General features: G+C 43.7%; 2 protein-coding genes across 8 annotated transcripts in view; both read right to left on the bottom strand.

Annotated features, from left to right (window-relative positions):
- mtus2 (microtubule associated scaffold protein 2) overlaps positions 1–25154 on the bottom strand; it is a 423984-nt gene that overhangs the window by 81104 nt on the left and 317726 nt on the right. For all 7 annotated transcript variants that reach the window (XM_062974685.1, XM_062974687.1, XM_062974684.1 and 4 more), the window contains one exon: positions 18367–18578. In XM_062974685.1, coding sequence (XP_062830755.1) covers positions 18367–18578 — 212 coding nt within the window. The remainder of the gene's footprint in view (positions 1–18366; positions 18579–25154) is intronic.
- On the bottom strand, positions 1776–7098 carry LOC134297372 (uncharacterized). Its single transcript, XM_062974691.1, has 2 exons — positions 5495–7098; positions 1776–2101 (listed from the first exon to the last, which is right to left on the bottom strand). The coding sequence occupies exons 1-2, from the start codon at positions 6875–6877 to the stop codon at positions 2060–2062; spliced, it is 1425 nt and encodes a 474-aa protein (XP_062830761.1). The 5' UTR covers positions 6878–7098; the 3' UTR covers positions 1776–2059.

Here is a 25154-nt window from a genome sequence, read left to right as displayed (position 1 = left end):
CGTGGGGGACTTTGCCAAAGGCCTTACTGAAATCCAGGTACGCTACATCCACAGCATTCCCTGTATTGACCCAACTCGTAACTCTATCGAAAACAGAGATCAGATTAGTCTGGCATGACTTATTTTTGGTAAATCCGTGTTGACTATTAGCAATGACTGCATTTGTTTCTAAGTGTTCGCAGACCACTTCCTTAATGATCTTTTCCAGAATCTTGCCTGGTATCGACGTGAGGCTGACCGGACGGTAATTGTTTGGGTCGTTCTTTTTTCCCTTCTTGAAGATAGGGACCACATTCGCCCTCCTCCAATCTGCTGGGACTTCTCCCGTTCTCCAAGAACTCTCGAAGATAACTGCCAGTGGTTCTGAAATAACTTCCGCTAGTTCCTTCAATACTCTTGGATGTAGCTGATCTGGCCCTGGGGACTTGAATTTGTTTAGAGCGGCCAGGTGTTCCTGCACAACTTGTTTCCCTATTTGGGGTTGGATTTCCCCAAATCCTTTGTCCATTCCATGTTGCTGAGGTTGAAGATGGCTTTCTTTTTGTGAGAAGACCGAGGCAAAGAAGGCATTAAGCAGTTCTGCCTTTTCCCTATCCCCTGTCGCCATCACCCCATCTTCTCCTTGCAGTGGCCCTATCGCCTCCTTTTTCTTCCTTTTTCTACCAACGTAAGCAAAAAAGCCTTGTTGTTTTTTATGTCCCTGGTGAGCCTGAGCTCATTTAGCGCTTTAGCCTTGCGAACCTTTTCCCTACAGGTGTTGGCTATACGTCTGAATTCTTCTTTGGTGATTTCTCCCCTTTTCCACTTCTTGTGCATGTCAATTTTGAGCTTTAGCTCAGTTAGAAGTTCTTTGGACATCCATTCTGGCTTCTTTGCACTTGTCTTATTTTTCTTCTTTGTTGGCACTGTTTGCATTTGCAAACTCCCATCCATCCTTAACTCCCTTGTTTTTTAATATCGGCGTCCATGGAATGCCGCTCAGTAATTCCTTCATTTTTTGGAAGTCAGCTCTCTTAAAGTCCAGAATGCGTGTTTGACTTGTCTTAGTTTCAGCATTCCTTTGTATTGCAAACTGCAAGAGCACATGGTCACTTACCCCTAAACTTGATCAGGTCTTCCACATTTGTTAAGATTAGATCAAGAGTTGCTGATCCCCTTGTTGCCTCTTCTACCTTCTGTACCATAAAATTGTCTGCAAGGCAAGTGAGGAATTTGTTGGACTTTGTACTCTTGGCTGAATTTGTTTTCCAGCAGATATCGGGATAATTGAAATCGCCCATGACTACTATATCTCTTCTTTGTGCCTGTTTGGTCAGCTGTTGACAGAAGGCTTCATCAAGTCCTTCATCCTGACTCGGAGGTCTGTAGTAGACACCCACAACAAGATCTTTTTGAGTCCCGGTTCCCTTGATTCTTATCCAGATGCTTTCAAGCTGGTTTCCCGGATTACAGTCTTGCATTTCTTCTGCAACATAACTGTTTTTGACATATAAAGCTACTCTTTCTCTCCTGGATGTTCTCTAGGGAACACCAGCTGATGATTCAATTCTTGGAGGTTTCCCACTAATCCCATTACTACCACTAAGAATGAAGATTTCAGCCAGTACTCTGCCACTTCCTCCTGTCTCACCATTGTGGCCTCTAATTGAAGGGAGCTGCTAGATGCCTTTGTGGTTTATATCTGAGACTTTATTCACTTAACCTCCACACTGGACACCGGCATCATTGAATAACTGCTGCCACTACAGACACCATGTGCCGGTACGCAAGCTTTATTGTCAGCTCACCACAGCCGCTCCTGAATGAACACACGAGACTCTCTGTGGTATCACCAGGAACTTTTACTGTAGGAAACATGAACATCAGAAAAGCCAAGAATGGGAGGCTCCGGCCAACCCTCCTTTATATACCCTCCCCCTCATTTGAACAGTCTCTTCCCGCTCAGTAAAACCCCGCGCAAATTCCCCGCCAAGTCCATCAGCCGTTTCTCCTCCGAGTCCTGGGACGCAGGTGTCTTATCAATGTCAGTGACCCTGAAACTCAGAGCCACATCCAGGCTCTAGTAGCAGGGTTCTGACATGGCGTCCTCCTCCCCTTCGTCCTGGAAGGAAAAGATTAAACACAACTATTGTTCTCCGCTGTCCAGAGTTCCTTTATACTTTTTTAACAGGCTGCAATGGAATACCGGGTGTACCTTTCCTAGGTCCTTTGGTAGCCTCAGCTCATAGGTCACTTCGTTTATTCTTTTTGCTACCCTGAATGGCCCTATATAGCGTGGAGCCAATTTCTTGGATGGGAACCCCAATTTCAGGTTTTTTGTGCTCAGCCAAACCAGATCTCCTTCGCCCAATTTGTCCCCCTCTCGGCGCCTACGATCCGCAAAGAGCTTGTACTTCTTTTGTGTTTCCCGCAATGCCTCTACCACGGTTTGCCACCCTTGCTTGATTTTGGCCGGCCATTCCTCGTCGGTCTGGCCCTCCCCTTCCTTCCACTCGGGTAGCCTGGGGAAAGGTGCCACCTCCTGTCCGTATACTATTTCGAATGGGGCACGACCTGTGGCCGAATGTACGGCCCCGTTAAAAGCCATCTCAGCAAACGGAAGAAGGTCCGCCCAATCATCCTGTCTATAATTGGTGTACATCCTTAAGAATTGGCACAGTGTCTGTTGGGTACGTTCGACCCCCCCGTTGGTCGCGGGATGAAAGGCCGAGCTCAGGTTCCTTTCTGCTCCTAACAGCTGTAAGAATTTTCCCCAAAATTTTGCAGTAAATTGGACTCCCCGGTCACTAATTATCTTGTCGGGACACCCATGTAGGCGATATACATGCTTCACATACAAATCAGCAAGTTTTTCAGCTGAAGGGAGTTTTGGCAGAGCCACAAAGTGTGCCTGTTTTGAGAATAGGTCCAATATTGTCCAAATGTATCTGTGGCCTCTGCTGGGGGGTAGTTCGCCTACAAAATCCATGGCTACGCATTCCCATGGCCTCATGGGCTCCACCACCTTCTGCAATAGCCCCTGGGGCTTCCCCGGTGGTGTTTTTCCCTCTGCACATAATTCACACTGCGTGACGTATCCCCTGGCGTCTTTCCTCATTCCGGGCCACCAGCATTGTTTGGCCAACAGTTTAATAGTCCTGGTGGGGCCTAGATGACCCGCACCCTTGTTATCATGGTACTTCCTTAACATTTCTCGTCTTAAACATTCAGGAATATACAATTTCTTATTTACAAACACCAAATCCCCACACAATTCTCCCTTTTCTTTGTTTGTTTGTAACCATTTGTCCATTCCATACGCTCGCTTCAACTCTTCCTCCCATATTTCTCCTCCCCCCGTGGAAATGGCAGTACGTTTGTTTTCTTTGGCCGCTTGTGCTCGAGTTAGTACTGCCAGGCCCCATTGCTTATCAAGAAAAATACTCCCTTCAGATTCCTGAATTCCTCCCCCGTGCTGAGGCATCCGAGAGAGAGCGTCAGCGAGTATATTATGTTTCCCCTGGAAGAATCTGAGTCTGAAATCAAAACGGCTGAAATATTGGGCCCATCTAATTTGCTTCGCTGATAGTTTACGAGGGGATCTTAGATACTGTAAATTTCTATGGTCAGTCCACACCTCAAACGGTGTTCCACTTCCTTCCAGAAAGTGTCTCCAGCACTCTAGTGCTTTTAGAATCGCTAAGGCTTCTCTCTCCCAAATCGGCCAGTTTTTTTCTGTATCGCTAAACTTTTTTGACAGATAGCCACATGGCTTCAGGTTCCCCCCCTCGTCTTTCTGTAGCAGAACTGCCCCATATGCCCGGTCTGACGCATCGCAATGTAATACAAAGGCTTTAGACATATCAGGGTGCTGTAGGACAGGCTCCTCAGTAAAACGCTTTTTAAGGGCTTCGAAAGCTTCCTGGCATTCTATTGTCCAGGTCAGTTTGGCCCCTGGGGCCTTCACTTTGGCTGTTTCTCCCCTACCTTTAGTCTTTAACAAATCCGTTAATGGCAAAGTGAGGCGCGCAAAGTCCTTGATAAATGTTCTATAGAAGTTTGCGAACCCTAGGAAGGATTGCAGCTGCTTCCGTGTTTTGGGGGCTTCCCACCCCCTCACGTCTTCTACCTTCGCAGGGTCCATCGCCACTCCCTGGGAGGAAATCCTATACCCCAGAAAGTCTATCTGGTCTTTATTGAACTCGCACTTGGCAAGCTTCGCATACAGTTTTGCTTCTCTCAACTTTTGCAGGACTTCCCTGACTAGTTCTATGTGTTGCTCCTTAGTCCGAGATACTAACAATATGTCATCTAAAAAAACAAAGACTCCCTTGTACAACAATGGATGCAACACTTCGTTGATTAATTGCATGAACGCGGCGCCTCCGCCGCACAAACCGAAAGGGAGCACACGATAATTGAATAATCCGAATGCACAGGAGAAGGCCGTCTTCCACCTGTCCTCTGGTTTAATCTGCAATTTATGGTACGCTTCAATTAAGTCCAATTTAGTGAATATCTGTCCCTCCGATAACTGGGCGATCAAGTCCTTCACTAAAGGTAGGGGGTATTTATTTCCAGAACTGATTGCATTCAGGCCCCTGTAGTCAATGCAGAGCCTCAGCGTTTGGTCCTTTTTGCGCCTGAACAACACAGGCGCCCCTAGAGGGGAATTTGAAGGCTCTATGAAACCCCTCGCTAGGTTTTTATCAATGTATTTTCTCAGTTCCTCCTTTTCCCTAGCCGACATTGGGTATATTTTTGCCTTAGGAAGCTCTGCTCCTGGGACTAGCTCTATCTTCACTTCAACTCTCCGCTTCGGTGGGAAACTGTCTGCTTCCTTCTCATCAAATACGTCCACAAAATCCCGATACTCTGGGGGTAATTTATCTGCCAGTTCTGCTATCCTGATAGAGTCTTCCTCCCCCCTTTTCCCCGGCTCCCTTTCCACTTCCTGGCTCCCTCCTTCCAACTTCATCCTGAAGATCATGCTCTTATCCTCCCAGTTGATTTGCGGGTTGGCCTGCCCCAGCCATGGCATGCCTAGTATAACATTATAGCTGGCTATTTGTGATATCACAAATGACACCTTTCCTTCCCAACTCCCTATCTTACACTTTACATCTTCGGCACTGTACTTAGCTAATGATCCCGATGCTGTGGATCCGTCCAACTGCGAAAAAGCTATTGGGGATTCTAGGTTCGTTCTTTCGCATCCCAATCCCTCGGCTAATTCAGGGGAGATGATGTTCCTGGAACATCCACAATCCACAAATGCTTTGCAGGTTGCTTGTTTGCTGCCACTTTCCAGCTGAATGGGGACCACTATCATGGCTTTGTCCTGACTTACCAACCCCCCCGAGTGGTGCCTCATCGGTGGTTCTTCCTCGGCGCGTTTCCCTGCCACGGCTCTTGGTTTGGGCGGGCCTCCGCCTTCCCCTTTTCTCTGCCAGCACTCGGCAGCCCTGTGGCCCAAACGGCCGCACACGAAGCAGCCCCTCCTGCTGGTGCTCACGTTCCCTGTCGGCTCCGTTCTCCTCCCGGCTGGGGTTGATCCCTCCTTCCGGCTCCCCTCTTTCATCTGCGGCCGCTGCTGTAGCCCTCCTCGGTGCCTCCTCGCCTGGGCCAGCGATGTCTCGATGCGCCCCGCCAGCTGAATCCATCCGCGCAGTGTGTCAGGCTCATCACGATGCACCGCCCAGGAGAGGATCTCCCGCCTGAGCCCCTCTTTGAAGAGTTCTATCTTTGTCACTGCAGACCATTCCGGCACCTTTTCAGCGAGGCATTGGAACTCCTCCGCATACTCAGATACCGACCTCTGCCCCTGGGAGACGGTCTTCAACTCCTCCCTCGCCCGGATCTGCTCCAGTGGATCTCGGAAACGGGTCTCCAGGGCCCCCATAAAGCGTCGGAGTGACCCCAGACATGGGTCGCGCCGCGCGTGTAGTTGAACGTACCAGCTGGCCGCTCCCCTCTTCAACACTGCACCAATGGCCCGTACCCGGCTGGATTCCGTTCTAAAAGTGTGGGCATTGTCCTCCATATAGCCCCTCACCGTGGTCAGGAAAAAATCCAGTTCAGAGGACTCTCCCCCAAACTCGATCCTTAGTTCCTCTCGTCTCGGTAGGGGTCCCTGTGGTGGCAATCCCCAATTCTCCGCCCGTCGCAAGCCCCCTTGCGGGCCAGTGGGCCCCGCTGCTGCTTCCCTTTGTCCTGTGCCACGCCCGGCATTCGCCAGGGGCACCAGGGTCTCAGTTGGGAGCGTAGCCGGGATTCTCGGAGGCTTTTCCCCTTCGTCGTCACTCTCCTCCACCCGCGTCAGGCTCGTTTGGATCTTGGGCCGGGCACCGGGCTCCTTTCGCATTTCCCTTCCCTTCGGTGCTGGGAGGTCTGCAAAGCCCTGGCTGCTTCCCATGCTCACGTCCCACATTGAGCTAGCCCGGAGTTCCCTTCCTCGCTCCGGCTCCGCCAAAACCGCCAGGCGCTCCATCGCCCTCGACATCACTGCCAGGGTGGTCTCCATCGCCGACATCCTCTCCTCCAGAAACACCATCTTTTGCGGGCCTGGGGAAGGTGAACCTTCCTCTCCTCCGGTGCTATCTCCCCGCACCACTCCGCGCCTCTGGGTTACCCCATTTGGCTGGGCATAAGCGGTGGATGACGCCAGGGCCGCCAGCTGGTGGAACTCAGCGTCCGTCTCGGGAGTGGCCCTTTCCGACCTTCCTCCTCCGGCGCCCAAGAGCTCTTCATCCTCCACTTGCATGTTACACCTCACCGCTACAGCGGGATGGTGTCCGTATTCTTGGCTTAGTGTCAGCTCACCACAGCCGCTCCTGAATGAACACACGAGACTCTCTGTGGTATCACCAGGAACTTTTACTGTAGGAAACATGAACATCAGAAAAGCCAAGAATGGGAGGCTCCGGCCAACCCTCCTTTATATACCCTCCCCCTCATTTGAACAGTCTCTTCCCGCTCAGTAAAACCCCGCGCAAATTCCCCGCCAAGTCCATCAGCCGTTTCTCCTCCGAGTCCTGGGACGCAGGTGTCTTATCAATGTCAGTGACCCTGAAACTCAGAGCCACATCCAGGCTCTAGTAGCAGGGTTCTGACACTTTATAGTGTTTTTTATGCAGACATATTATTATTTCAGACATACTGAGTATAACACAAAATTATTTATTCTTAGGCAAGGAATATTCAGGGGTGGTTTTTCTGGTTTCTTCTTCTGAAATGTAGCCCACAGCCCCTGCTGTTTATTAGCGGTCTCCCTTCCAAATCCAAACCAGGGTTGGCCCTGCTTAGCTTCCAAGTTCAGATAGGATCTGGTGCCTTTAGTCTTAAATAATTTCTAATATTGACAAACTCAGTTCTCTTTCTGGCTGACATCCACCAAGACTTTAAACATCCATTCAGACATTCTGCCAATCAACAATCACTCCCAACATTGCACACATTTACTCCCTTTCTATGGATCCTTACCTTATAACATATACTATACACTACATTCACAACCATACTGTACTTCACTTTATCTAACACATGCTACAACATGTCCCCCTTCAGCAAGTATCACCTCACATACTACTCCACTATTATCCTCAACAGTTTATTTTGAATGCTTTTAAATGGTTATGACAAAACAATCCTTTTACTGGGAAAGTTTATTTATTTCACTTTTTAAAAACTATTTACAATTTGTTGTCGAAGGCTTTCATGGCCAGAATCACAGTGTTGTTGTGTGTTTTCCAGGCTGTTTGGCTATGTTCCAGAAGCTATATATACCTCACAACCGCTGAGGATGCCTGCCATAGATATGGGTGAAATGTCAGGAGAGAATGCTTCTGGAACATGGCCATATAGCCCGGAAAACACACAACTCCATTTACAATTTGTGTTTAGCTGCACTAGTTTACATCTGTATTGTCAGGTGCCTTGGGCTCCATATTGGGAGAGATATGTGACATCAACCAAGATGCTATATGACAATAATTGCCCCATCTGCGCACCATGCACTACCACTATGCACTTATGTGAAATAGCAATGGATTGTAGAGGCTTGGAGGCACCCTGCATTGTAGGATAAATAAAACCAGATTACGGGCAAATGTTTAACCAAATGCCCCGAAGAGGGCTGAAAGGATAGAAAGAGGATAGAACTAAGAAGGGCCCTGGAAACTCATAGTAGATAAGCTTATCACTGGTGTCCCATTGTGATGGCAAAAGATTACTGCCAGCCTCACAGGCAGCATTCCTTTGTATACCAGATGCTGGGGAACCTGAGCCAGAGAGTGGTTTTCAGTCATCTCTTGCTGATGAGCTTCCTCTAAGCATTGGGTTGGCCATGTTGGGAAGAGAATGCTAGACTTTGGTGAGATCCAGCAGGGCTTTGCGTATGCTCTTAAGCATTCTGGCAGTGCAACATTTTGTTGGCAGGGTTGCATTATGCAGGGTGGGCCAAAAGTCATGAAAGGGTTTCAATATTTAATAACTACTTTATGTTGTGTTTTCTAAAATGTATAATACCATAGCATCATACACAGTATATACAGGAAAATGTTATGTTCACATAACATTACATGTAGAACCTGCTCTGTGCTAGCAGGGGAAACAAAATATCCAAAAAGCTATTAAACAACAGACACCTTTGTGACTTTTGGGCCGCCTTGTACTTCACAGCAACCCAAATTCATTGTTGATACTGTTGTCATTACACGCCTTCAGGTTATTTTTTGTCATACATGCCTTCAAGTCAATTCTAGCTTAGCACAGAGTTGGATCAAACCCTTATCAAATGGCTTTTTTTTGGGGCAAGGTTTATTCGGAAGGATTTTGTCATTGCCTTCTTGTAAGGCTGAGATATGATTCACTCAAGGCCACCCAATGGGCTTTCCTGACTCAGTAGGGTTTCAAATCTTGGTTTCCTTAAATCCTAGGACAAAGCTCCAGTACCTACACCGCACTGGCTCCAGTGATTGATGTAACTTGCCTTAATTGTGGTGACCATACCTACTAGGGTAGCATAAACATGCCTATGTCAGGTTCTTTAGAAGACAGGAATTAAAAAACCTCCAACAGTCCTATACACAGCAGGTAGTAGATGGTTTAGCACATGGAAAATCATCTTCACAGAATACAAACCAGCCACTTAAGTTTTCCTCAGTGATTAGATTGTGCAAATCCCAATGATAAACAGACATAATGGCCAGATGCTAGTGTCTGCCCCTTTGTTTAAATTTCAAAAGTCAATGCATTAATTGCTTTCCTCCCTCCTCTTCTCTCTATCTCTCTCTTTCTCCATCCTGCCCTTCCACCGCTTTCTGCTCTGTGCCAAAGGGGGAAAGCCTCTGTGCGCCCTAATTGGACACGTTAGCAGCTCCCAGAGCTTGCAAGAAAAAAAAGGTTAAAACATAATCAGTGCTAATTGAAGGATAATTATCTTCAATTTGAAATTGACCACCAGGTGTTCAAAGGTGGAGAGGAACTGAAAGCTGAAACAGAGGAGTAATTTGGCTGAGTGTGAATTGGTTCTCTTTCATTTCCTCTCCCAGCCTTTCCGATTTTTTAAAGCCTCACTCACTTTCTGAGTCCAGCATTTATACACCAACAAAAACTAGGATTTCAGGATTCCTCTGAACTGAAGCCATGCTACTTATGGAATGCCTGCTGTGTTGGCAGCATAAACTGTTTGTTCATAGCAGAGGGAGGTCTCAGGTCCACAGGCCAAATTGATACATGCCAGCTTTTGAAGATCCAAGGGGGAGAGATTTGTAGCTTGACTGGGTGTGCTTGCTTGATACAAACATCCAACTTTTTTTCTTGTCAGGGGTGACTTGAGAAACTGTAAGTCATTTCTGGTGTAAGAATTGGCCATCTGCAAGGACGTTGCCCAGGGGATGCCTGGATGTTTTGCTGTTTTGACCATCCTTGTGGGAGGCTTCTCTCATGTCCCCGCATGGAGCTGGAACTGATAGAGGGAGCTCATCCGCGCTCCCCCCGGGTTGAATTTGAACCGGCAACCTTCAGGTCAGCAACCCAACCTTCAAGTCATCAGTCCTGCCGGCACAAGGGTTTAACCCACCGTGCCATCAGGGGCATCCAACTGAGTTACCAAGACTGAAATGCAGACCCAGGGTGATGGTGGAAGAAATTCTATAGGTAAGCCTTTACACCAGTGGTTCTCAACCTGTGGGTCCCCAGATGTTTTGGCCTTCAACTTTCAGGAATCCTAACAGCTGGCAAACTGGCTGGGATTTCTGGGAGTTGTAGGCCAAAACACCCAGGGACCCACAGGTTGAGAACCATGGCTCAGTGCATTATCAAAGTTGTGAACATCAAGCTGACATTGCAGTATTTCCGCTAGTTCAAATCAGGGCTAACTGAAGACATTTTCTTAACGATCAACAAGATTCGCTAGTCTGAATACTAATTCCTTGCTACTCACAGGATATTGTCTTCCACTATACTGCTTCTTAAACTGTGAATCCTTTTACTGGCAACAGTAAAAGATTTCTGAATGCCACTCATTCACCGAAATCTGTTAACAACAATGTGCAGGTTTTACAGTGGATTCTACAGAAAATGCTTCAGCTCTACTCCACAAAACGGAAAACTGGTCTGTTTAGCAAGCTCACAATTACTGGTTTATTATTAATAATGTTATTACTGTAATGCGCTCTTCGTGGGGCTTCCCTTGAAGATGGCCCGGAAACTACAATTGGTCCAGCGCTCAGCTGCCAGGTTAATTACGGGGGCAAGTTACAGGGAGAGATCTACTGCCCTGTTCAAGGAGCTCCACTGGCTGCCTTTATTTTTTTAAATTTTCCGGTCCCAATTCAAGGTGTATACCATCACATATAAAGCCCTAAACAGTTTGGGACCCACCTACCTTTGTGACCGTATCTCCTATCATAAGCCTACCCGATCCCTTCGTTCATCAGGGGAAGCTTTCCTGTCCCCACTCCCGATATCCCAGACCCGCCTTGTGGGAACAAGGGAGAGGGCCTTTTCTGCTGTGGCCCCCCGATTGTGGAATTCTCTGCCCGCTGAGATTAGGCAAGCCCCCACACTAGCAGCCTTCAAGAAAGACTTGAAAACATGGCTCTTTCGCTGTGCTTTTGGAGAGTAACCATTTTATATTTCTTTTCCGTTGCTCCCTCTAATATCTATCCTCCAGAATACCCCACTCCCTTATGACCCTGTTCGCTGTGGTTTTTATTTTTATGTCTTTCTCACCCCGAGTTTTAACTTAATGTTCATGTGGTCTGCCCTTGTTTTTATTGTCTCCTTGTTTTATTTTGTAATGGATATTATTTTCTGTATTGCTTATTGTATTGTGTTGTGCTGTTCTTTTATATGCTGTTTACATTGTATTGTTTTGGGCATGGCCCCATGTAAGCCACCCCGAGTCCCCATTGGGGAGATGGTGGCGGGGTATAAATAAAGTATTATTATTATTATTATTATTATGTTTGATTTTTATACAGATTTTATATACCTACATACCTGGGGTCATGTAAAAAATTCAAAGGAAAGGGGTCACAAGTGGAAATGTCTAAGAAGCCCTGCTCTACCATACAGCAGGCTAGTTGGGGGCTTACAGGACAGGAATATTCAAGGAACTAGGAACAGCTGTGATGCTCCTTTTATTGGTTCTTGGTATCTGCTTTCTCATTCTACCTAATGGTAGGGCCGGTCCTGATTCAGACTGCATATCTACTGGCTAGGAACTCAGGATGGAGCTAGGAGTTTCATAAAGCAGAAACTGGAGCTTCAGTTCTATTGCTTTTTTGACAAGGACAGAAGAACTGAGTACCTAGCCAACACAAATGCTTTTGCCAGCTATTTATCAAGCAAAGTCATAAGCATACAAAATGTTAGATTACTTCACAAAGTCTATTGAAGTAATGCTCTCACACAATACATTCCTTGAAAACATATTCAAAGTAATTTTAAAAACACATTTAAAAAGCCACAATACTTTAAAAAAACCAAACTTAGTTTTTGTCTCATTGTGAATCCTGGTTAAGATCTAAAGTCATCCACAAACAGCAATACTGATTCATCAGGCTGTCTATTTAAAGAGTTATGCTCCCACTACATTTTTACGTTATGTGCTATGATATGTTTTTAGAAAACCTGCTTTAAAAACTTTAAACTGATAGGTATCTAGTTTCAAAATAAGCAAAGTTTGTGAATAAATGAAACGCAATGTAAAGTGTTTGATCTAATGCAGCGTTTTCATATTTTTTTTTGAAGATGCTGCATCAGTTTTTGAATGCCTCATCAAGATTATTCTGTTGGCTGTTTCAAGTTGTTTTCTAGCTTCCTGAAACTCAAATATATGTGAGGATGGACCACGTGCTCAATCAGGAATGTTGTGTTTGCATTAAGATCTGGAAGGCCACATTATATTCCGATCAAAATTTAAATTCTCATTTGCCACAAAGCATGCATTCCACCACAGTAAGTAGTAAAACTGCTACCTATAACAGATAACTGCCATGAATGAAAAGTTAGACGAATTAAGCAAAGTTCTTTTTGTCACCTATATTTCTAGATGTGCTATGTTTGGGCATGGGATTGTAAATGGCTACAGGTCACAATATCTGAAAAATAGCATCTTCCCATATAACACAACCCTGACTATGAGGCCTGCATCAAAAACTCTTCAGCAGATACGCACAACCCCATGAGGCTAGGCTGGAGAGTACATGAAATTGGGATTTCTTTGTATTAATTCTTATGCTGTAGAGTTCATTACAAAGGAAAGTCAAGCTGGGTCCACTTTTACTGAATTTTCAGTGGGTACCACAATTACATAATTCCATTGCACATTTGTTTTTTAAAAACGGATTTAAAAATAATTCTTATTAGTCCTGAAACATGTACCCATCCATCTTTATTCAAAGATTTTTTTATTGTGTCAGAAACGAATTGAGAATATACTGCAAGTCGCTTCTGGTGTGAGAGAATTGGCCATTTAAAAGACATTGCCCAGGAGACTCCCAGATGGGTTACCATCCTGTGGGAGGCTTCTCTCATGCCCCTGCATGGAAGCTGGGGCTGACAGATAGGAGCTCATCCTGTCTCGTGGATTCAAACCTCCGACCTTCAGGTTTTCAGGTCAACAGTTCAGACCATGGGTTATCCCCATGATAAGTCTTTCAGGAGTGGATTTTCCTTCTTAGGTGTAGATTTCTCTCATGTCCTGTTGTTCTTAACTATGAGTCATTTGTAAGTCAGATGTTTGTAACTTGGGGAGTGCTTGTATTGATAGTCAGTTTTTTTTCATGTCCGGAGCGACTTGAGAAACTGCAAGTCGCTTCTGGTGTGAGAGAATTGGCTGTCTGCAAGGATGTTGCCCAGGGGATGCCCGGATGTTTTGATGTTTTACCATCCTTGTGGGATGCTTCTCTCATGTCCCCGCATGGGGAGCTGGAGCTGACAGAGGGAGCTCACCGGCTTTCCCCAGATTCAAACCGCCAACCTGTTGGTCAGCAGTCCTGCAGGCACAAGGGTTTAACCCAGGGGTCCCCAAACTTTTAAAACAGGGGGCCAGTTCACAATCCTTCAGACCGTTGGAGGGCCGGACTATAGTTGGCCACCAAGCAATAAATAATAATAATAATAATAATAATAATAATAATAATAACAAAACAACAACAACAATAATATCAAAGAAGGTTGGAAGAGGCCCTTTGGGCAATTGAGTCCAACCCCCATCTGCCTTTGTGCACCGAAAGCACAAGCAAAGCATCCCTGACAGATGGCCACCCAGCATCAATGTTAATAATAATAATAATAGTAATAGTAAAGAGGGTTGGAAAAGACCCCTTGGGCCATTGAGTCCAACCCCCTTCTGCCTCTGTGCACCAAAAGCACAAGCAAAGCATCCCTAACAGATGGCCACCCAGCCTCAATGTTAATAATAATAATAATAGTAATAGTAAAGAGGGTTGGAAAAGACCCCTTGGGCCATTGAGTCCAACCCCCTTCTGCCTCTGTGCACCAAAAGCACAAGCAAAGCATCCCTGACAGATGGCCACCCAGCCTCAATGTTAATAATAATAATAATAATAATAATAATAATAATAATAATAATAATAATAATAATAAGGGTTGTAAGAGAAGAAGAGACCCCTTGGGTCATTTAGCCCAACTCGCTTCTGCCCTTGTGCCGTGGGGGCCGGATAAATAGCTTCGATGGGCCGCATCCGGCCCCTGGGCCTTAGTTTGGGGACCCCTGGTTTAACCTAAAAATGACTATGCAAGTCCTCGTTTTCTTAGACATTTCCTAGTAAATGCTAAGAACCATGCTGTCATTTTTATTTTTTTTCCCTTCTAGTTTCTTTCTTCTTTTTATGCTGCAAGAGAGTATTTATTTATTTATTTATTTAATTACAGTATTTATATTCTGCCCTTCTCACTCTGAAGGGGACTCAGGGTGGATCACATTACACATATAAGGCAAACATTCAATGCCTTAACATAGAACAAAGACAAGAAAAACGCGTGGCTCCGAGCTGGCCTCAAACTCATGACCTCTTGGTCAGAGTGATTTGTTGCAGCTGGCTGCAGCTGGTTGCTCAACAGCCTGCGCCACAGCCCGGCAACTTTAAACAATGGATCCTATAGGAGATGACAAATTAAATCTGGATATAGAATCCTAATTTTAGGTGATAGCATTAACCAGCATAGCTCTAGCTACCTGCATATTCATAAACAGCTGTCTGGGACTATCAATGCTGTAATTCTTTGTAATTTAAGAACAAGCCAGAATCGTGTGAAAATATTGGCTCTTTGCATTGTGGGGTATGCACACACTCCTCACAGATGAGGATGGCAATGATACTGCATGATGTAAAACACTGTACAGCACTCCATACATTAGAAGTACGCTTATTGTTAGCATAATCAAAACCAATGATTTACTGGCTCTTTCACTTTTCATTTTGAAACAGAGAAGCCTTATGGGGCTTAAACGTATGTTCTTCACTCTAGTTGGCTAAAATAAATGTAAAACAATTGCGATATTCTTTTAGAGCTGATATAAGACGTCCTCTCTGTTTATATGTGCCACGGCATGTGATGCTATTCCCCACTAGATGTCACCATTACCACTTTGAACATGCAGAAGGTTTAATTCTGTTACTTGACATCAGGCCAGAATATATTTTTTCCCATTGATTAGTGGAGTAATCAAACTTGCCCTGGTTGGCAGAAACCAATATTACAGATTTCCTGGTGTCCTGCTCCATGAAATGACCAATGTATTTTAATACCTAGACAGACAATAATTCACATCACCTACTCTGCTGTCAGATTCAACATCTTCAGCACCAAGGCCAGCGCACAAACGTTTTCCCTTCTCTCTCACAGTAAGTTTGACAATTATCTGCTGCATATATATATCCAAGGTTAAAATCTGACCCTAGCCAATCAGTCAGCTAATTAACGAATAATAGACAGCTGTCACTGAGCATGGAAATCATTCACTTGATAAGTGATTAGCTGCTTGTACTGAAACACTGCTTGCATTTCCCTTCATTGTGCTCAATGTAATGCTAAAATCTACTCTTGTATTATTTGTTATCTCATTGGCAGAGAAATCTGCAAACACAATTACCAAAAATTGAAGTCCAAGACACATTTGTAGAACAGCTATAGATAAAATGCAAAAATACTGCTGGAATGCTAGTTATAAATGCTAATCCACTCAATACAGCATCCAAAGTGGGTTTATATCCACGAAAGCTCACCCAAAAATAAAAAGCATATACTCTTAAAGGTGCTGCCACATTTATTTTTGTTTCCACCCCTTTTCTTTCCTTCTTTTTATATTGCAAGGCACTAAGATGGCCAATTCTTTGAAAGTCAGCTATTAATGGATGCTATAGGAAGTGACAAATGAAATCTGAATATTCAATCTTACTTTTCCATCTTTGTGTGATGGAACTGCTGCTGCAATGCATTTACTAACTGATTTAGTCTGTTTCAGTGCAATACATCATTGAGTGTACTTTCATGTATGTGTGATGTGGTAACTATGCCTAATCAGAACTAGAATGAATCATTTCTGGTGTTTTTACCCGAAATATTTAAATCCCAGCTCTGGGCTAGAAAGTGGATTGTGGCGGCTTTTGCCTCCCTTCGTGACAGCTTCCCTCCAATCCCAACTGACCATGCATTGCCTGCTAATGTGTCCCCTGTCTGCTGCCCTCATTAAGATGAATGGGGATCCAGACTCTGCCTTTCATCTCAGCACTTTGATGTTACTTGTGCGGGACAGACGAGGCATGACTTACCTGAGCTTATTGAACCTGGATAATATCCTTTGGCAGATGTCTGGCACTTTCTTACCCGCTTATAGTAAGTTAGTAACAAGCCACTAATAACCCTTTTTTCATACTATAAGTTCTTCAGCATCAAAGAAGAATGAATAAAATAATTACTGGAAAGGGAAATTGGGGTGTCTGCTCTACTGCCCTAGTTTCATTTAATGGGAGGGCCATTAGAGTTGCAAGACATGTAACCCAATTAGACTAACCAGTCAGTCTTCCATGTTCACTGGAGTTAGAGGCAAAGGACCCTCATGAAAGTGGATAAAGATTTCTTTTTGCTCTCTATGAAATTTGAGGTCTTCTCTACATCTTTATGGCCAACTTCCGCTGGAAGCTGGGCATAGAATCACATTGAAGGAATAGGGATTCCTAGAGAGAACATTTGTAATCAAATTTGTGAATAACAAATCCTGAAAGTCAAAACCATGAATGTGAAGAGACAATTGTATTCTGCTTCCAAATGGGTCACAATGATGTAGGTTTTTCACTGAATGTATGCACACTGGGATGCTATGGGATGACCATACAACACAAGTCAGTACAAAACACTGAGAGGAAAGACTCTTGCACATCCCCTGAGGTGTCATAAACCACAGGGCTGGGCTGTGGCACAGGCTGGTGAGCAGCCTGATGCAATAAATCACTCTGACCATGAGGACATAAGTTCGAGGCCAGCCCATGGTGGGGTGAGCACCCATCAATTAAAAAATAAAAAATACCCCCCTGCTCGTTGCTGACCTAGCAACCCAAAAGATAGTTGCATCTATCAAGTAGGAAATAAGGTACCACTTATAAAGTGGGGAGGCAAATTTAACTAATTTACGAAGTTGGAATGAGGAAGTGCCGTCACGGTGGATGATGAAGCAGCTGCTCCCCCCTGTGGCCAGAATCGAACATCCCCTCAGGAGAATGTTAAATTGCCTCTGTGTCTGTCTCTGTCTCGGTTCTATGTGTATATGGGCATTGAATGTTTGCCCTATATGTATATAATGTGATCCGCCCTGAGTCCCCTTCAGGGTGAGAAGGGCGGAATATAAATATTGTAAATAAATAAACATCTGTTTATAAGGCATGAAAAAGCTTATATGTGGACCTGTTGTGAAATACTTGGGCAAGCAATCAAAGTATACTAAGAGAACATGGCCAAATTTTGTAATTCTAAGTATGGTATTGTCCTAACAACTTTGGAATCACTTAAGAGCATAATCACTAGGAAGTGTCACCCAAACATAATAAAAGATAAGAGCCACTGATTGCCATAAAAGTTGATTCAATTCTGGGATTTTGGTTTACATTTCAAAACCAAACAAAGGTTTTCAATATCATCTTGAAGTTTGCCTTTCTTTTGAATGTGATCATCCAACTTATCAAAACATTATGCAACCATATCTTAAAAATATAGAAAGATGGAAAGGCAGGGTGCCTGGCATTAGAGTTGCTGCCAGCTGCATGGATCATATACATCTAAAAATGTCATTGTGCATATTTCCCAGATCACGTAGAGAGCAAACACAAATAAACAGCACAGACAATGCTATTTTCTTAATGTGAAATATTAATGTTAGAGAATATGCAGAATTCTGAGTTACACCGAGGATATTTTGCACTTGAACATTATTCCTACTTTACCTCATTTATCCTTCTAGTATATGCACGTAATGAGAGCTTCTCATTGGTGTCTGCTTTTGGAGTTGTAAGGTTTATCATTCATATTGCTATGAAAACAATGCTAAGATCTTATCCCATTTTCTTGAGCTTCAGAGAGAAGGTGGTGCTAAAGCCCATTTCTTTCCATACTATATCCATCCAATTTGTACAAATCTGGGACATTCTCAATATGCTCTAGGGGATGAATTACACATGCCATTTTATACACATTTTATACACACGCCCAGGATTGTATCACAATATTGATGTTAGGTGATGAGTTTCAGAATCTGTCCTGACCCTTACCGTTGCTTCAAAAAGTGAAATTTGGTAAATGTGGCCTGTGTTTCTCATGAATGTGATGTTGTTGGATCACTGACAGCAAAAGTGGCCTTACCTTCTGAAAGAAATGCTGTGTTGTTATAACAAAGACATCAAAGCCGCAGCTGGTTCTCTTAAGTTCCTCTTGGATGCAGCTGAGCTTCCTGGCCTGCTCATTACACTTTTCTTTCATTTGCTGGATGAACTGCCGCTCAGCCTCTCGAGTCTGCAAGTCTGGCTTTGTAGAAAATCCATTTCTTGGAACAGCTGACCTTTGTTTTGGGTGTCCTGCAAGAAGCAATAAAGAATACCCAAGGCTGTAATCAGTTGTTTTATATGGACGGAGGACACCGCTTTTCTCAGTCAGCTTTTGGGACTTGCCTCTTTTTGAAAAAGAAAACCATGCTTATACTGAATTGCTTTGTAGAAAGAAAACACTAGTCCATGAAAAGAAAAACGGATTTTTCCTGAAGGAGAGGGAAAGAGAGGGAATCCAGTGTGGCACAGCAGTTCAAGTTACAGACGGCTGTATCCACATTTTCTGTATCCACAGTTTCAACCATACATGGCTTGAAAATGATCCAACCCCCCCCCCCCCCCGCCTCAATAAAAATCCAAAAATCCATTGAATAAGGGACACCATTTTCTTACACCATTGTACATAATGGGACTGGGGCATACATGGATTTTGGAATCAATGGGGGAAGGGGTTTAGGCTGGGAGTGAACCCCAGCATGTACCAAGGTCCCGGAGTATATGTGTACGTTTATATTTATTTTAATATATGTATATGCTTTTCTTCCTTTTTTTCTTTCCTTTCTCTTTCTGAATGTTTATTACTGTATAAATTCATGTACAGGTTGACTTCATGTATAAGTTGAGGGAAGGTTTGGGAACCAACAGTATGGATTTTGATATGACCCATGATCATTCCACAGAGAGGGGAAAGTAGTACCATTGCCATTTCTTTGCCCAGACATTCAAAAAGGCCAGAAGCGGTGCCATAGCAGAGAGTAGAGGGAATCAGTGATACTTTTAGGTTTTCTCAGAACAGACTAAGTTTTTACTTTTTGCAATTTACTTTGGAGAAGGGGATGGTTCATTTTTTGATAAGAGCTAAGGTACAATCTTCAGCCAACCTAGCAGTTTGAAAACATGCAAATGTGAGTAGATCAATAGGTACTGCTCCAGCGGGAAGGTAACAGTGTTCCATGCAGTCATGCCAGCCACTTGACTTTGGAGGCCTCTACAGACAATGCCGGCTCTTCAGCTTAGAAATGGAGATGAGCACCAACTTCCAGAGTCGGACATGACTAGACTTAATGTCAGGGGAAAACCTTTACCTTTACCAAAGGGAAAATATTCACATTGACCCATGAATAAATTGACCAAGTTTTTTGGGGTTTGTTGTTGACTAGAATTTCTTATAAATGAGCATATAGGGCACTTATATGCCCTATATATACTTCTCAAGAAGCAATTGGCCATAGATGAAGGTTGTTTCATATGTGTGGGATGTCACCTCTAGCCCATACCTAAGCCTGAGGAGGTGACACAAAATGTGCACATACCAGTTGCTATATAAAGATGCATACTTAGGAATGGCAGCTCATAACTAATTACTATAGTGAATCCATCGGCATTAGAATACACTGCTGAACAAGATAAGACTGGCAGACACCAACCATGTTTCTTTTTGGAATCAAATTAAAATCTTGTTTCTCTGGGCATTTGAGAAGAAGTTTGGGGGAAAAATGAAAAATGAATTAACTTCCCAATCTAAATTGGCTTTTATTGGTTTCATAAGTGTTACACCTCTTTAATTTTTATAGTTATATTATATAGTTATATTATACTTTTACATATGTTCACAAGGATTGCCTTTGGCAAGGAAAAGGTGATACTGATTTTTAAAAAATAACTACATCTATAAATAAAATAGAAACATCATATATCTTACAGTCATATCTGTGAGGAGATGACCTGTGAACTCCTGTTCAGTCCACTGTTACAGTGTTAGTTTTTGATGAGCAACTTAAATGCCTTTTTCCTGCTGTCCCCTTTTACATTTCTTTATCTTTAAACTGGAGAGCCTTTCAGCTAGGGTGACTTCAAGCAGAAGACTGTCCTCTCACAGCTCATGAGAAAGATTTTTCACCTCTATATGTAGGGCACATGCCTACTGTGGACTTAAGAAAGCTATACAGCAACATACTCTCTGTTGTCCTGATTTTGCACAGACAGGTCCAAATAATCCTCTGAAGCCCCACTGTTTTTGTTACTTCTAAGATCTCCCAGTTTCTCTTTCCTCCTCCTACTTTTTTCTCTCCAGCCTCAGTTTACTTTTATTACTGCAAACTAAATTAAAAGTGTAAAGATAGTTTTTACTCACTTCAGCAGAGAGGAAAGAAAAGGAGGGAACAGGATATTCCTCTTCTTAGTGGACTCAGGCAAAAGCAAATGGTTACAACCATTCTTAGCTAATCTTTTTTCCATAATATCCTTTTCAAGCTTGAGCTGTAATATAATTTGCAATTTTTCCTGCATGGCAGAGAGGTTGGACTTGATGGTCCATGTGGTCTCTTCTAACTCTATGATTCTATGACCAAACTTTGATGTTCCTTGGCCAAATGTGTCCCAGTTTTCATCTGTGAAATGTTGCTCAGTAAACAGCAGATATAATGGGATTGTTGTGTTTTCCGGGCTATATGGCCATGTTCCAGAAGTATTTTCTCCTGGCGTTTCACCCACATCTATGGCAGGCATCCTCAGAGACAGGCATCCTCACAACCTCTGAGGATGCCTGCCATAGATGTGGGTGAAATGTCAGGAGAGAATACTTCTGGAACATGGCCATACAGTCCAGAAAACACACAACAATCATGTGATTCCGGCCATGAAAGCCTTCGACAATACAGCAGATATGTTTCTGCTTTTCTCTTCTTTGTTACCTACACCACAAGAGTCCTAAATTACCTCACTCCGATGTCTGAAGCTGAAGACATTGTTTTTTGTGATCCTGTATGGAAGCCAATGCTTGGACTCACATGTACTGTATAGCTTAATTAAGGAGAGTTTGTGATAGTGAGCAGCATATTTAGGAGACACAAGATAGGATTTGTTTCCACTCCAAACATGATTAAGAGAGAGGCAGATGCGATGTCAAGCCTGAGATTTATTACTATAGAGATGAGGAAGCAATAGGGGAAATATGCCAGCAAACCCTGCCTTTTTTCTGTTGTTCCCTAGTAGCATATAATCACTTGTACAGATCCTGATTCACATATACAGTGGGCCCTTGGTATCCTGTTGTGACTGCGCCTTCGGGGATTATGGTTGATGGGGATGGAATTCGAAGAGGAAGAAAAAACCCTCGTGATGAGGGTTCACTGGAGGAGTTGCGCAGGAAGCGACTTAGAGAGCTATATGGGGGATCTTCTGAGGAAGATTCAGATGGGGAGATGGATGCTGAGGAACAGGTGGTGGCTGGGGAAGCGGGCACTGAATGGGCACAGCCACCGGAGATGTCTGGGGATTTGGGGCTTATGGATACTTCTGAACCTGGGGTTTCTGCAGGAGCGGATCCCAATTGGGATGCTTGGAGAAGGGAGGATGGTTCTTTAAGTGTTCATGGGGCTAAGTGTGGGCAGGATGATTGGGACTCTGACGAATTGCTAGGTACTCCAGATCCACGAGCTCTAGCTGTGTGGAGTTCAGACTCTGAGTAGATTTGGGACACCTGGTGTTGGGTGTGAGTGTTTGGTCACCCAGGAGGAAGGGGAATAAAATGGGAATGTTTGGCCACTGCACTTTGCGTGTGGCAAGGTGTTGCTGAGGCGCCATTGGGATCTCTGTGTTTCCATGAAGACTGGACTTGGACTATGATTTGAATCTGCTGTTATCACCTAGCTTGGCTCTCGCTGTGTCTTATCGTGGACCTGTTTTGGATGATTGCACCCTCTTCAGACCTTGGATCGGAATTTGACCTTGCTACTGCCTTCGCCCTGTGATTGATGACTACTATCGGCTTTTGACTCCTGGCTTGCTCTTTGGACACCGCTGTTATCTCCTGACCTGACCTTGGAATCCCGGACGACGTCTTTTCACCATCCTTTTGGAGCCTTCGGCTTTATCCACATTGTGGAAGCAGTCTACTGCATTCTTAGTTTGTTTGTTTGTTTCCTGACCAATTTGGTGTTTTCTTTTGGGAACTGTTCCTTTGAAAACTACAGAGCCGGCTGGCAGGGCTTGGACTCAGAAAGTGCAGTTTGCACTAAGTTTGTTTAGCTTTGTTTTTACCTGCTTGTGTTGCTGAATTATATTTTTGTTTGAACTGCTCTTGAAGCACTGATAGTGAAGTGTTTCAAGGTTTTTTCTGTGTTAACATTACTTTTTGGCTTATCTGCTGAATAAACTCTATTTTTGTTCGCTAATTGGTGTCTGACTCTTGACATATCCACTGTGGTTTTGTTCAAGGAATCCCCGTGGACACTAAAATTCATAGATGCTCAAATCCCTATATATATATATACACACACACACACACACACACACACACACACACACACATAGTGAAAAGGTACGTCCCTTATATAAAATGTTGAAGAACTCAAATGAGTGCCAGAGAGTCATGAGGATTTGTGAAATGGAGGATGGCTAAAACAAAGTATGCCTACACAACATTGGATATTTCCCTCCCTGCTCCCCCAAATATTTTAGAGCGGTGATTGGATGAATCCGTAGATATTGCAGACTAATTACATCTTCATTACCAATTCCTCTTATCCAGTCATGTTAAAGAACATACACTGATATTGTACACTGGATTCTTATAATGTCACCTGGCCTGCTCCCTTGCAGCCTAATTTAAGAGTCAGCAGCTAACTCAAGTGAAAATGGTCAATTCTTCTTTTGATTGGGATGTAAATAGAACCACATAATCAGTGCCTTCCTGCCAGTGAGTGATGCGGAAACAAGGACTGGAACTAGGGTCCTGCTTCTGATTGTTGCAATACTCTCTGGGAGGTGGTGTGTGGAAACATCTTCCTTCTTGGGCCCCAAAGAGAAGGTGATGGATCTTCCTGTTGAGTTACTGCCTCTTAAGATAGCGTGGGTTGGAACTTAATACAGAATCTTAGGACATCACATGAATGTTTCTCCCGTGTTCTCTCCGTTTTTGTATGTTAGCGAAACGGAGTCCAATGGAGGCCATCCCATCTGTGGCTCTTCATCTTGCCAGCGTACTACAAAGGGGAGAAGACTTCCTTCTTAGGAGTCAGGTGGGGAGCAAGGAAAAGGAAAAGGAAAGACGGACTATGCCAGGACAGAACAGGGTATGATGTTTTCCTCACCCTTCCCAAAACTTTTCCCCACTTTCCTCCTACACATCTGATTAAGTCCTTACTGAATACAGATCTGTAACTCTAGGTTATGAATCTGTAACAGCAGTGCCAGCCACAGTGCATAAAGCTAGTTAAATAATGTTGACACATAATGAAGAAAATTCCTGAAGTGCCTCTTCTCCTTTATGAAAATACATTACAAAAACAACTTAAATAATTAAGAGTTCATTACCCTTCTAAGATTCCCCAAATCTCCTGCCCATAGCTGTCTCATTCTGCCTAATGCAAGGACCAGCCTTCCCAGCCAACAAACTAAGAGTGCTGCCCAATGAGAATGTTTTTGCTAAGTTTCTCTTTGAGCTTAGTTGGCACATCCCAAGATGCAAAAGAACAAAGGATCATCCAGGCTGTCTTGCAGTGCCAAGAATAATTTTCCAAAGGTAGCATTTGGAAAGAATCACTTCAGAAATTCAACTTTGAGATTCCTAAAGGACATTTATTAAGAAATATTCTTTCCTCAAGTTATTATTCCCTAGGAGAACTGTAGACATTTGTGCCTTTATATTTTAAAATCAGCTAAGCTACTGACAAATTCATCTCCCCGGCAATTCTTCAGTAAAAATGACACCTCGCTCATCCCAAGACTTCTCACTTCCTTGATGTTGCTGTGAAAATGTAATGCCAAAATTGTATGGTGACAGACCCTTTTTTCTTAAGGGAAGTACTTATTATCTACATAGTACTGGCAGCTCCTAATGCTGTCACTATAAAAACTGTGGGGTGGGGATGTGGGGGGAAAAGACATTGAATGGTCGCAATACTTTAGAGCAAAATTAACAACCTGCAGCATGCTGATGGATAGTCATTACTCGCTTAACTGTCTCCGCATGAATCTGATAGACTTTTCACTATTTTCTGTAAGGCAGGTAGATGTAGCTCTGTTGCCAATTAAACAGTGGACCTGGATTTTCATCCATACCTTAATAAAGGTATCAAAACCCTCCATCTTAAGTTCAGGCCAAAAAAACAGAATGGGTTCAATGCCTACTAAAATTGGAGCCACCCTTCTTTCCTGCAGTAAGATAATTGACTTTAGAAGGGCTCTTGTCTGAGTTCAAAAATTTTTTTGAACCACCATTTCCAGAATCTCTAGGACTCAAACATTAAAGCCTCAGGAGCCTGCAGTTGGCAGCACTATGTGCCACAAGCAGGATTCTGCCAGTATCTCAGGCCCAATTGTATCTCAGGACCCAGATGGTCCATGTGGTCTCTTCCGACTCTATTTTCTATAATTCTATGATTCTACGAAGTACTATGGCCATGTATCTTCCTTTAAGAAAGGGGGAAACAGAAGTTTGTGAACCTTGCCTCTCTTCACACCTCATATTTCTTGAATATTTCAGGTGAGGAAAGGGGCCTTCAAGCCCATGAAAGGCTGCCATTTGCCTTTAGTTTTCCTTAGGTGGAATTTCAGTGGCAACTTTAGCCTTGTTGACTAATTATTTCCTGTACAGTAAAGTTT

The sequence above is a fragment of the Anolis carolinensis genome, chromosome 3 (genome assembly GCF_035594765.1).
Source record: "Anolis carolinensis isolate JA03-04 chromosome 3, rAnoCar3.1.pri, whole genome shotgun sequence".
NCBI lineage: Eukaryota > Metazoa > Chordata > Lepidosauria > Squamata > Dactyloidae > Anolis > Anolis carolinensis.
This window is presented reverse-complemented; position numbering and strand designations above follow the sequence as displayed.